Source organism: Mus caroli, chromosome 7, assembly GCF_900094665.2.
Source record: "Mus caroli chromosome 7, CAROLI_EIJ_v1.1, whole genome shotgun sequence".
NCBI classification, from domain to species: domain Eukaryota; kingdom Metazoa; phylum Chordata; class Mammalia; order Rodentia; family Muridae; genus Mus; species Mus caroli.
In genome coordinates, this window is record NC_034576.1 from 26,059,506 (window position 1) to 26,072,710 (window position 13,205).

The 13,205-nt window shown below is 41.5% G+C and overlaps 1 protein-coding gene and 1 long non-coding RNA gene across 3 annotated transcripts in view; one reads left to right on the plus strand and one right to left on the minus strand.

The window, feature by feature from the left end:
• Window positions 1–9,951: 9,951 nt before the first annotated feature.
• Window positions 9,952–13,205, minus strand: part of LOC115031513 — a 24,917-nt gene continuing 21,663 nt past the window's right edge. The window contains exons 3-4 of one of the 2 annotated variants that reach the window (XR_003837153.1): window positions 12,601–12,838; window positions 9,952–10,400 (exon numbers count right to left, since the gene is read on the minus strand). This is a non-coding gene — a long non-coding RNA (uncharacterized LOC115031513). Of the gene's footprint in view, window positions 10,458–12,600; window positions 12,839–13,205 lie in introns of both variants that reach the window. The other variant, XR_003837154.1, reaches the window with a different exon arrangement.
• LOC110298990 (cytochrome P450 2G1) overlaps window positions 10,095–13,205 on the plus strand; it is an 11,797-nt gene continuing 8,686 nt past the window's right edge. The window contains exons 1-3 of the mRNA XM_021168547.2: window positions 10,095–10,274; window positions 10,902–11,064; window positions 12,611–12,760. Coding sequence (XP_021024206.1) covers window positions 10,095–10,274; window positions 10,902–11,064; window positions 12,611–12,760 — 493 coding nt within the window. The remainder of the gene's footprint in view (window positions 10,275–10,901; window positions 11,065–12,610; window positions 12,761–13,205) is intronic.

Genomic DNA, 13,205 nt, shown 5'->3' on the forward strand with positions numbered 1-13,205 from the left:
CAGTCCTCAGTGTTTTTATAAACTTAGAGACAAAATGGCCTTGTACACCTGTTTAGTTTAAGGAACTTCCTGTGACTTTTGAGTTATTTACTTCCTGAGTCTTAATGACTTTCCTTTTAGAACTTTTGGAGTCCTAAGGAGTTTCTTTCCAGGCTATAACACTTTAATTCAGAGGAAATTGCTGTATTTCCTGGAAGATCTACTGTGAAGTTCATCCTTTAGTTCACCTCTCATTGGTGCTTTGCATTATTTTTCCTTTTGAGTTCATTAATTTCTAACCTGGTCTTAATTTCTTCCCATTTACTACGTTGAGGTTTGTTTGTTTGATTGATTGATTGATTGATTGACTGACTGGCTATTTTTACAGAGCTTTAAAGTACATTATTAAGTTGTTTATATGAGTTCTTGTTAGTTTTTATTATTTGAGTATTCTTTGATTTTTTTTAAAATGTAGAACTTAGATCTGTAAACTCTACTGTTGAGGCTACTTTCCTGATGTCCATAGATTTTCATAAGTTGTGTTACATTTTGATTCAATTCTAGAATTGTTTTAAATTCCTTTCATGATTTTGTCAGTGACTTTCATAGTTTCCTTTACAGTTAATTCTAACTTTAATCCATTATGGTTAGATAGAATACTGACAATAGTTACTTCACTTTTCCTATGTTTATCAAGAGATGCTTTGTTCCTCAATATGTAGTGCGTTTTAGAGGAAGCTCTATGGCTCCTAAAAAGAATGTTTCTTCTATTGGAAGTGTGTGGTTGGAATATTGTATAAAAGTCAACTAGATTCATTTGATCTATGAGGCTATCTAACCCCTCTCCCCTACTGGTTGAGCCCTTGACTATGTGCAAGGTCTGAGCTGAGAGATCGTGATCTGTCTCACTGTGTCTTTTTTTTTTTTTTCTTCCCCAATTCTACCTCTACTCTCTGTTTCTTTGGATTTTCTATTGGCTTCTTGTCCTGTTTGACATTCACTCCTGACTCCAGGAAAATCTCAGCTCAGAATTGTCACTCTGGTTTTGTTTCTTGTGCTTCTATCCTCTTGGTTTCTTTGGGTCTTCTTCTCTTTCTGTTAGGAACCAGTTAGTCATTTCATTTTCAGACTCCATTTAATCATAGGAAGAAACCAAATTCAAGGTCCTAGGCCCTGGGGAAGCTGGGGACTTCCCTATAGCTGAACAGTTTCTGTTGTAAATAGTTATCTAAGGGGCAACTTGTGTGGAAACAATTGTCTGAGTCCAGTCTTCTCAAGAACAACTTCTCCATCTTGCTGGTAGAGTTAAACAAGTTCATGTTCTTAGGCCTAGGAATGAACACCAATCTCACTTCTCCAAATATTTTCTTAATTGTCTGTTAATCAGTAAAGAATATAGCAAAAAATATAGAAATCGCTGTCACCTAAGCCGAGGTGCATACGTTACAAAAAAATATATAACCAATTGCCAGTTATACCCTAATGTGCACTTGACCTGCTCCCTTGTCCCCTTATCACTCTGAGCTCTGGACCTAATGTTTACAAGAATGAATTAAGGACCTTGAAGCCAGGTGCTCTGGATACAGCCCAGTCTCCCTTGCTTAACTCATAATGTCAAAATACAATTGGATAACACTGCAGTTCACCCAAGTTGATCCCTGTACAATCTCCCTTTGTGGAGGAGGTTCAGATTCCAAACTGGCAGCCTTCCTGAGTGCTCAGGAAATGCAACTTTCATTTTTAAGCCTCTGTATCTGAAGTGAGTTTCTCAGCTTCCACACAAACCCAACATTTCCTTATACAACCCAAGACCACCTGCTTAGGAATGGCATCACTCACGGTAGACTGGTCCCTGCAGTGTCAATTAACAATGAAAAAACAGACATGGCCCAGCTATACCACCCTTGGGAATATACCCAAAAGATGCCCCACCATGCCACAGGGGCACGTGTTACACTATGTTCATAGTGATCTTACTAGTGATAGCCAGAGCTAGAAACAACCCAGATGTCCCCCAACAGAAGAATGGATACAGAAAATGTGGTTCATTCACACAATGGAATTGTACTCAGCTATTAAGAACGAGGATATCATGAGTTTTACAGGCAAATGGATGGAACTAGAAAATATCATCCTGACTGAAGTAAATCAGCCCCAAAAGGACATGCATGATATGTACTCACTAATAAGTAGATATTAGCCAAAAAGGTACAGAATACCCAAGATACAATTCACAGAACTCAAGAAGATTAACAAGCTGAAGGGCCCAAGTGAGGATGCCTCAATCTCACTTGGGAGTGGGGAGAAGAAAGCAATCACAGTAGGGTAGGGAGGGAAGGAGAGACCTGAGTGGGAAAGGGGAGGGTGTTGGGGGGAGAGAGGAACATGATCAGGTATTTGGGTGTGTGTGTGGGGAACAGGACTGAAGCCCTGAGAACCAGCAGAAAGAGTAGGAACAGGCAACCTCTGGGAAATAGGAGGTAGGGAGATCCTCTAGAATGTATAAGATCTGGGAAGTGAGAGACTCTCAGGACTCAAAGGGGGGGACCTTAGATGAAATGTCCTACAGTGGGAAGAGGGAACTTGTAGAGTCTACCTCTAGTAGAAAGACAGGGCATCAAGTGAGGGATGGGGCTGCCATCCCACAGTAAAAAACTGTGACCCTGAACTGTTCCTGTCTGAAAGAACTGCAGGGACAAAAATGCAGAAGAGCCTGAGGAAAAGGAGGTCCAGTGACAGGCTCAAATTGGGATCCAGCTTAAGGGGAGGTCCCAAGGCCTGACATTATTACTGATGCTATGGTGTGCTGACAAAAAGGAGACTATCATTACTGCCCTCTGAAAGATCCAACAAGCAGCTGAAAGAGTCAGATGCAGATATTTACACCCAACCAATGGACAGAAGCTGGTGACCTTCGTGTTTGAATTAGTATCCCGAGCTTTTGCCCCTGCCGGCAAGAACACACTCAGGACAACCGGAATCTTCTGACAACCGGACTCTTCTGCGGCAAAGCTTTATTGCTTACTTCTCAGGAAGACCCGTCCCCAGAAAATGGAGTCGCTTATATAGCCCTCAGCCATGACGTTTCAGCACCTGATGTGGCATGACAGCTCCTGATTTGTTGCTCGCCCATCACCCCACTATTACGCCCCGAGAATGGGCAGTGACTAGGAGTGAGTTCACTCTCACACTTGCGCACAAGGCTTGTTTACTAGTTAGGCACAGCAGAGGCCAGCACCATCTTATAATGGCGATTGCTTGCCGCATGCACGGCTCTCCACAAATTAGGAAAAAGCTGGAAGAAGCTGAGGAGGGCTACCCTATAGGAGGACCAGCCCTCTCAACTAACCTGGACCCCCCAAGATCTCTCAGACACTGAGCCACCAACCAGGCAGCATACACCAGCTGATATGAGACCCCCAACATACATATACGGCAGAGGACTGCCAGGTCTGGACTCAGTCAGAGAAGATGCAAATAACCCTCTAGAGTGGGGAGGTCTGATGAGATAGGGGTGGAGGTGGGGACATCCTTTTGAAGACAAGGGTTGGGGAGAGGATATATGAGATGTGGAACAGTCAGAGTGGACTGGGAGGTGGATAAAGTCTGAACTGTGTAAAAAGATTAAAGAATAAATAGAAAAAGAAAAGGAAACAGACATGCCTCCAGATCCATGTAACCAAGGCAGTCCCCCAAACTCCCAGACTTCTACAGAAAACTCTGGACTGTTTCAAGTTGATAGTTGAAGCTAACTAGGGAACAGGGGTGCTAAAGTCATCATCACTTCTCTTTAATTTTCTTCTAGTTGTGAGTTCAATTCTGCCTTCTACTCCTGTATATCAATCAAGAGGAGAGCTATATGAAGGATGACTTCTCTAGGTCCATTCTTGTCTATTTGGGTAGACTAGACACAGCTAGCACCATGCACATCCACTCACACTTCATCACCACAACCATAGTAGAATTAAGAGACTATACCTGTGGTGGTGGGGGGGGGGTCGCATGTGCATGTGTGTATGTTGGGGATGATCATTAAAAAGAGGCAAAACAAAAGTAAGAATCAAGAAAGAGAAACTAGAGCTGGGTGTCTACCTTATGAAAAACATCTTAGGGCCTGAAATGAGAGTTCTGTTTTATTTTTCTTTCTGAGATTATACAACCTTAATTAATATTATGTATTCGAAATCCATTCATTTTCCTGTGATTTTGTGATTTCATTTTTCTTTCAGAGCAGAACAGGATTTGATTTCAGGTAAATAGTGGATTGTCATTATCCATTCACGTGTTGATAAACTTGTACATTGGTTTCATTTCCTTACTACAGTGTATAATAGGACTTTGTGTATCTGTGAGCTATATAAATAATGACATATCGGCTTGTTAATGTTTTAAAGCTTAGACCTTAGCTGAGCTGCCTCTCAGCCACTCTTACCAGAGTAACCCTGGCTCTACATCCTGCTACATGACCAGGTTTATCTCTCTGCTCCACTCTGGCTTGTCTACCTCTGTGCCCTCTGGCAAATCTCCTCCTCTGATTTCTTCTCCCACAGACCCTCTCTCTGCCCAAAAGATCTTCCTGCCAAGCTATTGGCCATCAGCTTTATATTGTAGTCATATGGGCCAGCTATTTCACCCCGGGGCATCTGCCCAGCAAACAGATACAATCAGATACAATTCTAGATTACCTTAGACAGGTGAGGAAGAATGAAGATTTACAAAATATGAGACGGGTGATGGGCCAGAGAAATAACAATACCAAAATCCAGCTAGCATTTATTTTAGCTCTCTGCCAATGGCTATACAGAGACATGTCTTCACACAAGGTACCCCAACAATAGTGACTAGAGCAGCAATGAGCATGGAAGTGTAAGTATCTTTATGGTAAGCTTTGGGGTTCACTGAGCAGATACCCAGGGGTAAAATAGCTGGGCCATATGGCAGTTTGTAGGTTTTGTTGTTGTTGTTTATTTTGTTTCGTTTGGTTTTTGAGAAACCTCCAAAAGGATTTCTATGATGCATTCATGTATATATGTAAACGAATGTACACACATGTGTGTAGTATAGAGTGAAGAAGGGAGATGAAGAAAGGGTAATATTAGGAGATGAAGAAGGACAGAATACAGCTAAAGGACATTTGAGTCCTTAAAGAGGATGTAAAGCTGATTGCTTTTCTGATTTCTTTAGAAAGAAAGATCTCCTACAGCAGATCCAAGACAAAGAAATGACATATTCAGTGTGCCTAGAATTCCCACCCCTTCTCCTGGACACAGGACACCTCAGCTTAGCCAGCTAAACCTTCCTCATTCTCTCTGCTGAGTTCTCTTTATGTAGCCCTAGGCCAGCCCTAAATCCTGCTTTAGCTGATGAGATTACCAGTATGGGAGCCATGTCTGACTCCAGCTCCATTCTCAGAACTTGCAGATAAATAAAGGAGACTCCATTTCCAAATGTGAGAACCCAGACATCTGAGAAGAGTGTCAGATCCATGTGACAGTGCCAATTAAACAAAGAAAGAGAACAATAGCCTGCAACTTTAGGGACAGGTGTGGGACGCCTGACTCGCCAGCAAGTAAGACGCCACAGCAGGATCCTTCTGCACACGTTTATTGGGCTGTGCATTGACTGTGTAGGCGAAAGACCCCGAGCCCTGGGCCTCTCACTCTTATATACTATCAGTTCCCATCCACTCACAGCAGGCCACATCACCTCACCAGGTACGCAGCTTCAGCTAATCAGGGCAGCAGGGGCATATCTCCACCAAAATGGCTTCANCAGTAACCTGGTACACCTGCGCAGCTCTCACGATGTTTGTGGCTTATATTCAGATGTATGAGGAAGTCAGGTGCAAGTCATAAGACTTAGCTACAGTCCCTGGCGCCTTTGGGACTGCTGCCACACCCGCTCCCCACAGACAGGAAAGAAAATTTTGCAGATATTTGGCACAAAAAGAACTGGAAACTGTTTATTTATATTCTTAAGGACAGTGACTGCTAGGCAGTATCTCTAATGGTGACTCTTATCCATAAGGCAGTTCAGAGGGGCTCTCTGCAATTTAGACATTATATCATGAAGTTAGGATAAATCAACCTAATCTAATCTTACATCATTATTTGTATCTAGAATAGATGAGAATTTGTATGAAATCCTATAAAAATTAGTTTACTTCTTTTATAGTACTTTATTGAATACTTACACATGAATATGTGTTTCTAACAAATCTATGCCCATTGCCCACCCTCCAATTCCTCTCCTATACCCCTGCCACTTTTCCTTCCAGTTTCTCTCTCTTTCTCTATCTCTCACTCTCACTCTCGCTCTTGCACATGCACATGCACACACACACACACACACACACACACACTCACACTAAGTCTATTTGGTATTGCCCAAATGTACATGGGTGTGGGACCATTACTGGAGCTAGGGCAGCCTCTCAGGGTCTGCACCTCTGCAGAAAACTGACTCTCTTCCAGTAGCCATCAATTACCAATAGCTCTTCAGGTAAGGATGTGGGACACCACACACATACACACACACACACACACACACACGCATACACACACACGCATACACACATCCATGCTGGCATTAGGGCTGGCTTGATTTTGTACAAGCTTTCTGCCTGAAGTCCTAGCCATTGTGAGTTTATGAGAACAACTATGTCATGTCTAGAAAACACTCTTTCACTCCACACATCTACTCTGCTTGGCTCTTCCCCCTCTTCTGTGGTGATTCCTGAGTCTTGAGTATATATATATATATATATATATATATATATATATATATATGTGTGTGTGTGTGTGTGTGTGTGATATAGTTGTCCCATTTAAATCTGAGCATTCCACAGTCTCTTATTAACTTCATATTGATTGGTTGTGGACCTCTGTATTAACTATCTACTACAAAAAAAAAAAAAAAAAGTTTATTTGATGAGGGTCAAGAGAGGCACTAGTCTATGAGTATAAAGGTAAAAACTTAATGGATCACTTATTACAATTACTATGTCCATTTAGCAGAAAGACAGCATCAGGTTCTCTTCTATGACCTATATCTTAGCTAATAATAGGGGTTTGACCCAGTTAATGGTGCCACGCACAAGTTTCATCCTGTGAAGCAGGCTTTAAATCTTATCAAAAGTGGTTGGTTACTCCCTTAACATTTGCCCCACTATTGTACCAGTGAACATATCTTGCCAGGAGTTTACAGTTGGAGAAAACTATTAATTACCTTTCTCCCTAATAGCATGCATAGAACCTTCCAAATCTATGAAAAATAATCAATAGGACTGAAACTTCTAGGCAGTACCAACTTAGTACCTGTATGTCCTGTAACTCATAGATACAGTGCTGTAGGGAGTAGAAGAAGCCCTGAGTAAATTTGTATTGTTGATGTGAGCACATGACATACACCAAAGCCTCAGATGCATGGAAAATTGGCAAAGCCTTTCTCTATATGGCACAGGCCTGAAATTGGTTAAAATTTTCTTCCCTTGGTCAAAGTATGAGTATTTATGGAAAACTGATCAGTATGTACAAAAGCTGGTAACAACAGCTTCCTACTCCTGGTCGCTTATAGCTGAGACAGCTCATTCACACAGAGACCTTCCACAGAGACTAGCTAAACCCTCCCCTGTGCTGTACATAAGAAACACACTAAGGTTCTGAGTTGCAGCCATAGTAGGTGCAGCTCCATCATAGCATGCACACCCCACCTGACTCCAGCTTTCTGTGTGTTTGTATGTATGCCTGTCCTTTCTTCATTGCCTTGCCTCCCCTAATCAGGATTCAAGACCTGAGACATATGGCTCAAGATACAATGTCTTCAGTTACAGGGTCTTACAGTTACTCTTAGGAGGGAAACTCATGCAATGGCAATGAACTGTAATGTTTGTGAGAGTCTATAACACCATTGGCAAGAACTCCAAAGAGGTAATTCACACCTGGCATTCTTTATGCTTTGTCTTGATAGCCTATGGTGTCTGGGGAGGTACTGCCCCTCTAATATAGGGTACTCCATTTAGATCTCCTTCTGTCCATGTATATGTGTATATCTTAGGAAGTGTCTAGACTAGTAGATTTCAGCATGTTTTCAACCATCTGTAACTTACTTTCAACGCAATCCTAAATTTTCAACCTTTTGATTTCTTTAGTTTCTCCCTCTCTTCCTCTTTCCTTCCTTTCTTCCTTTCCTTCTTTCTTTCTTCACCACAAAGTAAAAGATGAACAGAATAATTCACTCCAGTAGTTTGAGACAGGAAAAATAACTGTATTCCTATTTGACAGAGGGTGAAATTGAAGCTTCCGAATAGATGGCTTCCCAGTGAATAAAAATAGCTAAAACTCAAACCCAGATAGTCCCTAAATGTTTGAACTCAATAACTTCCACAGACTGGACTCAGTCAGTCCCTCAATCCACGAGAAACCAGGATTTCGGTAATCAGGCAAGCAAGGAGTCGGCGCAGATGACAGACAGACACAGAGAGAGTGCTGTATCTGAATGTAATTTCTCAAAGCGAGCATCAGATTTTTAATACAGAAGAAAATAGGGAAGTTAGGTGACACATCAGCCAAGGTACAATGAGGTTGCTGGATGCTTAATGAGTCTTACACAAAACAGAGGAACGCATACATAAAGACTGGCAGGAACTAGGCAATAAACTGAGACAAAGTCAGCTCTATCTAAGGTCAGCTATAGTCTTAGAGGCCAGGTGTGAGGTCTTTACAGTCCCAGGGCATGGCTTTCATGCCCAAGCCATAGTTCTAATTAGGGAGTTCCACTCTAGCTAACCTTCTCATGAATAATGCAAAACTCTAGTTCCTCCTCAAACCACAGCTCGATCTACTTTGATCGAGCTGTGGTTTTTTACTTTACTTACCATTGTAAATTCCTGTATATGGGAGTGACTCAGCTTTTAATCTAAGTGATTGTGTGAGGGACTTTCTACTAATAAGTAATGTAGTCTACCATACATAACTATAATAAGAATTCTAAACTTACTTTGCTAAGCTTGCCCTAAGATTTCTAACTCTATTTAGTAGATAGTAATGCCTGATTTCTTTCACTATCTCTCTTACAATACTAGAGGTAATTCTAAATGTTACTGAATAGGTAACATTCTTACTGAATTCCAAGCCCAGGGTCAGTTCAAGGACTACCTAGGACATTGGTGAAGGCCAGGAAGCAAAGTTCAATTTTGCTTAGGTATTTGGCAAGTCATTGCTTGGAAGCACCTATAATAAAACAATACTGAAAGAAAGCACACAGATCCATTCACTGACTAACGAAAGGACAAGTTTGGAGCATTCGTTTTACAGGATGCCAAGGGTCCAGGAGACTAAGTTTCCATGAAACTTTTCGCCTCGGGACTGCATCCAAGCTTTCGGGCCTGTCACAAAGTTACTACTGGAGTGGGTGTGACAAATCACCAATGTTTGGTGGTTTCTCAATGATCTAATGAGCAGTACCAAGGAATTGAAGTTGAAATCGAAATTCAACAGAACCAGGGGACTTCAGGCAATTACCAGTCCAGAGTCCACCTGGGTTCTCTGATGCTTTATTCCAAGAGAGCTAAGGGTTCAAAGCTGGAACAGAGTAAAAATGATAAATACACAAAGTAATCCTCATCACTTTTATCAAAGATGTTCAGAAAGAGAAGTCTCAGGGCTGAGTGGGTGCATAATGTCCTTGGACTTGCTAAACTCAAGAATGAAACATCTTGCCCCTGGCATTCTTTGGGCAGGTGGAGGCATTCCTCCTAAGGCAAAAAACAAAAGTCTAAGAGAGGAAAGTTCACACAGCAGGATAATATCGGAAAGTCTATACTTTATGAAGATAACCTATAAACAGATGCCACAAAGACTATGAAGCTGAGGGACAGGTGGGAAAGTTGAACTTATGAAGAAAGAAGATAGGATTTTCCTGCATGAAATCAATATACCTCTGTGCAGGTGAGATATTACATAACTCCACACCTACCAAGCAATTTGTTTATTGATGGCATAATACTGGTGGGATAATTTGACTCCCACAGGATTCACATTTCAATATAAGCTGATCTCCTAGAAGCTATTTAGGCGAGCTCTGGATCCCAAGGCACAAGCCCTCAACTTAGCACAATGATGCTGGGAGGAGCCTTCAGCATCTTTATGGCACTTTGCTTGTCTTGCCTGCTCATCCTGATTGCTTGGAAGCGGACCAGTAAGGGAGGAAAGCTGCCCCCCGGCCCCACACCAATACCATTTTTGGGAAACTTCTTACAAGTCCGCATTGATGCCACATTTCAGTCCTTCCAGAAGGTTAGTGTGCCCATTTCTTCTTATAGTGATGAAGGTCACAGATGGCACAGCTGAGGTCACCATTTCTTCTTATAGTGATGAAGGTCACAGATGGCACAGCTGAGGTCACACAGAAACTCATCACTTCTAAACGCAGATTCAGAAACAAACTTTAGGAAACACAGGATTCTGAAATTACAGGATCTTAAAAGCAAGGGGGGAAAAAAATCTTAGAAACCCTGAGTACTCTAGGCAGAATCCCCTTTTTCTCAGGGCTTTAGCTCATGATCTAAGGATTAGGGGAACCTCATCTCTTTAAACACAACTTTCATATTCAAATTGTCTTAGAATTTTAAGATGCCAGAAACCTAGCATTTCCAAGAGTGTGGTTGTAGATCTCAGAGTTCAGCTAGTCCAACCCCATTATTTTATAAACAAAACTAAGATGTACAAAATTAGGAATATTTGCTGTCTGAGGTCACAGGAATCATCCTGTGGTTTTTTTTCCCCCAGTAGCCCTTTCAAGCTCAAAACCTTCCTCTAGTCTACCTTTTCATTCTCCTAGAATCTCTGCCCTCTACAATGCCCTGACACAGCTTTGCCATGCTCCAATTTACTCCTTCCTTCAGTATCTTTCTTCACTCTCAGCTCCAGAAAAAATATGGCTCTGTGTTCACTGTGTACTTCGGTTCAAGGCCAGTGGTTGTCCTATGTGGACATGAGGCAGTGAAGGAGGCCCTGGTGGACCAGGCAGATGACTTCAGTGGCCGTGGTGAAATGCCTACACTAGAGAAGAACTTCCAAGGTTATGGTAAGTAGCATCAATAACAACAGAAATGATTGCCATGGACTCAGTGTGTTCAAGGGTCTCTGATAAATGACTCAGGAGACTCTCCTACACTGACTCCCTTGAGAAGGCTGTGACTGCTCTGCTAATTTTGGAAGAACTGATGATGAGAAAGGTTAGATAATGTCACACAGTATGTTTGAGGGCACCTTTGTTTTTAAACTCCAGAAATTGGGCTCTATACTGCCTGTTGTACTATTTTTATCCTTACTTTTAATGAATTGCTATGTGATATCATTTGTGTACCCTCCTAAAACCTTCATAACCAAGCTTAGTTCTTATCTTCCTAGATGTATATGCATATCTGCCACAAGAATATGTTCCTATCTGCCCATATCCATATGCATATGCGTATATAACACAAATAATTCTTATCTAGTGTTATCCATGAATTCACTCATACTTGCCTTCAAATGAAGGAAGACTGACTCACCTCCCTCTTTTCATCTATCTATCATCTATCTATCTATCTATCTATCTATCTATCTATCTATCGGTCTGTCTGTCTGTCTGTCTTTATATCAATACACACTTTCTCAATTCTACTCATTTGTCCATAAATCCACCAAAATATATTCATTTTCCTTTATATGCAAACATCCTATTATTCATATCTTCAATGTTCTATTTATCCATGAATTCACCCATTGTTCCATTCATACAATGAACTTTATATCATTCACACACCTATTAATCTTTCTATCCAGTCACTCTTCTATCCACCCATCTATTTATTAATCCACCTTTTCGTCTGGCCACTATCTGTTCATCTTAATCCTTCTATCCACTAACACTTTACTCAGACATTGACTCTTTCAACCTCATAGACAGACAGACAGACAGACAGACAGACATTTACCCACCCATTCACCACACTATACATCATTCCAGTCTAGAGCACTGGTTGCTCATCTTGGTGACCTAAGTCTAATTGCCTGCACTCAGGCTCACGACCATCTATAGCTCCAGTTTCTGGGAATCTGATGCCCTCCTCTAGCCTCCACCATTCCACTCTTCATTTCACTTATCAATATATTCTAAAGTGATCTTATTAAATTTCCAAGCAGTTCCTCAACCCATCTATCAGATGATTTCTATTATAGTCTTCATGCAAGGTTACTCTTTTTTGTATAAGTGCATTGATGTGAGCTTCTGTGTCCACACATATACGTGTTTGTTTTTTCTTTTTTAAAAATCCATCCAATACCCAGAAAATAGTTAATATTTCCATTGAAGGGATAGTCTATATGGCATTCATCCTTACGTCATACACTCTAGGCATTAAACATGAAAGTAAGCCAATTACAGCTTGCTATCCTGTAAGAAAACTTTCTTGCTGTCCCTGACTTTTCCTAGCCTTATTCCCTATTTCTTCAGTCTTGAATATTTTGGAAAGAATCTTGATTTCCCATTGAATATTGAAGGTTGAGCTTTCATAATCTTGTCTACCACAGACTTGAGCACAGAAAGGGGAGCGGGGACAGGAGCCTGATCACTGACCTCCTGGCAGGTTTAGCTCTGTCCAATGGAGAACGATGGAAGATTCTTCGGCGTTTTTCCCTGACTGTCCTTCGAAACTTTGGGATGGGGAAGCGGAGCATTGAGGAGCGGATCCAGGAGGAGGCTGGCTACCTACTGGAGGAGCTCCATAAGGTCAAGGGTATGGAGATTACATTGGGTGACTGGGTGTTTACAGAGAGCTCATTTATGGGGAGGCTTGTCTTGGTGGGAGAAAGACCTGGAATAGGAAAGAATGAGAGCCATTAAGAGTTTGTAGAGATTTCCAGTAAGATTCCATGTTAAAAATAAACTGAAAGATTCTGAGAGATAGCTTGGCCAGAAATGTTCATCAGCAGATCTCAGAAACCATACATAATTCTAGTGTGGTGGGTGAGTTTGTGTCTTTTCCTATATGAAGGATAAAATTTTGCTATGTTATACATGCTTTATTACAATGAAGAAAACAACACAGAACTCCCCGTCTTTACCATTTTTAAGAGTAGGTAGGGGGCTGGTGAGATGGCTCAGTGGGTAAGAGCACCCGACTGCTCTTCCGAAGGTCCAGAGTTCAAATCCCAGCAACCACATGGTGGCTCACAACCATC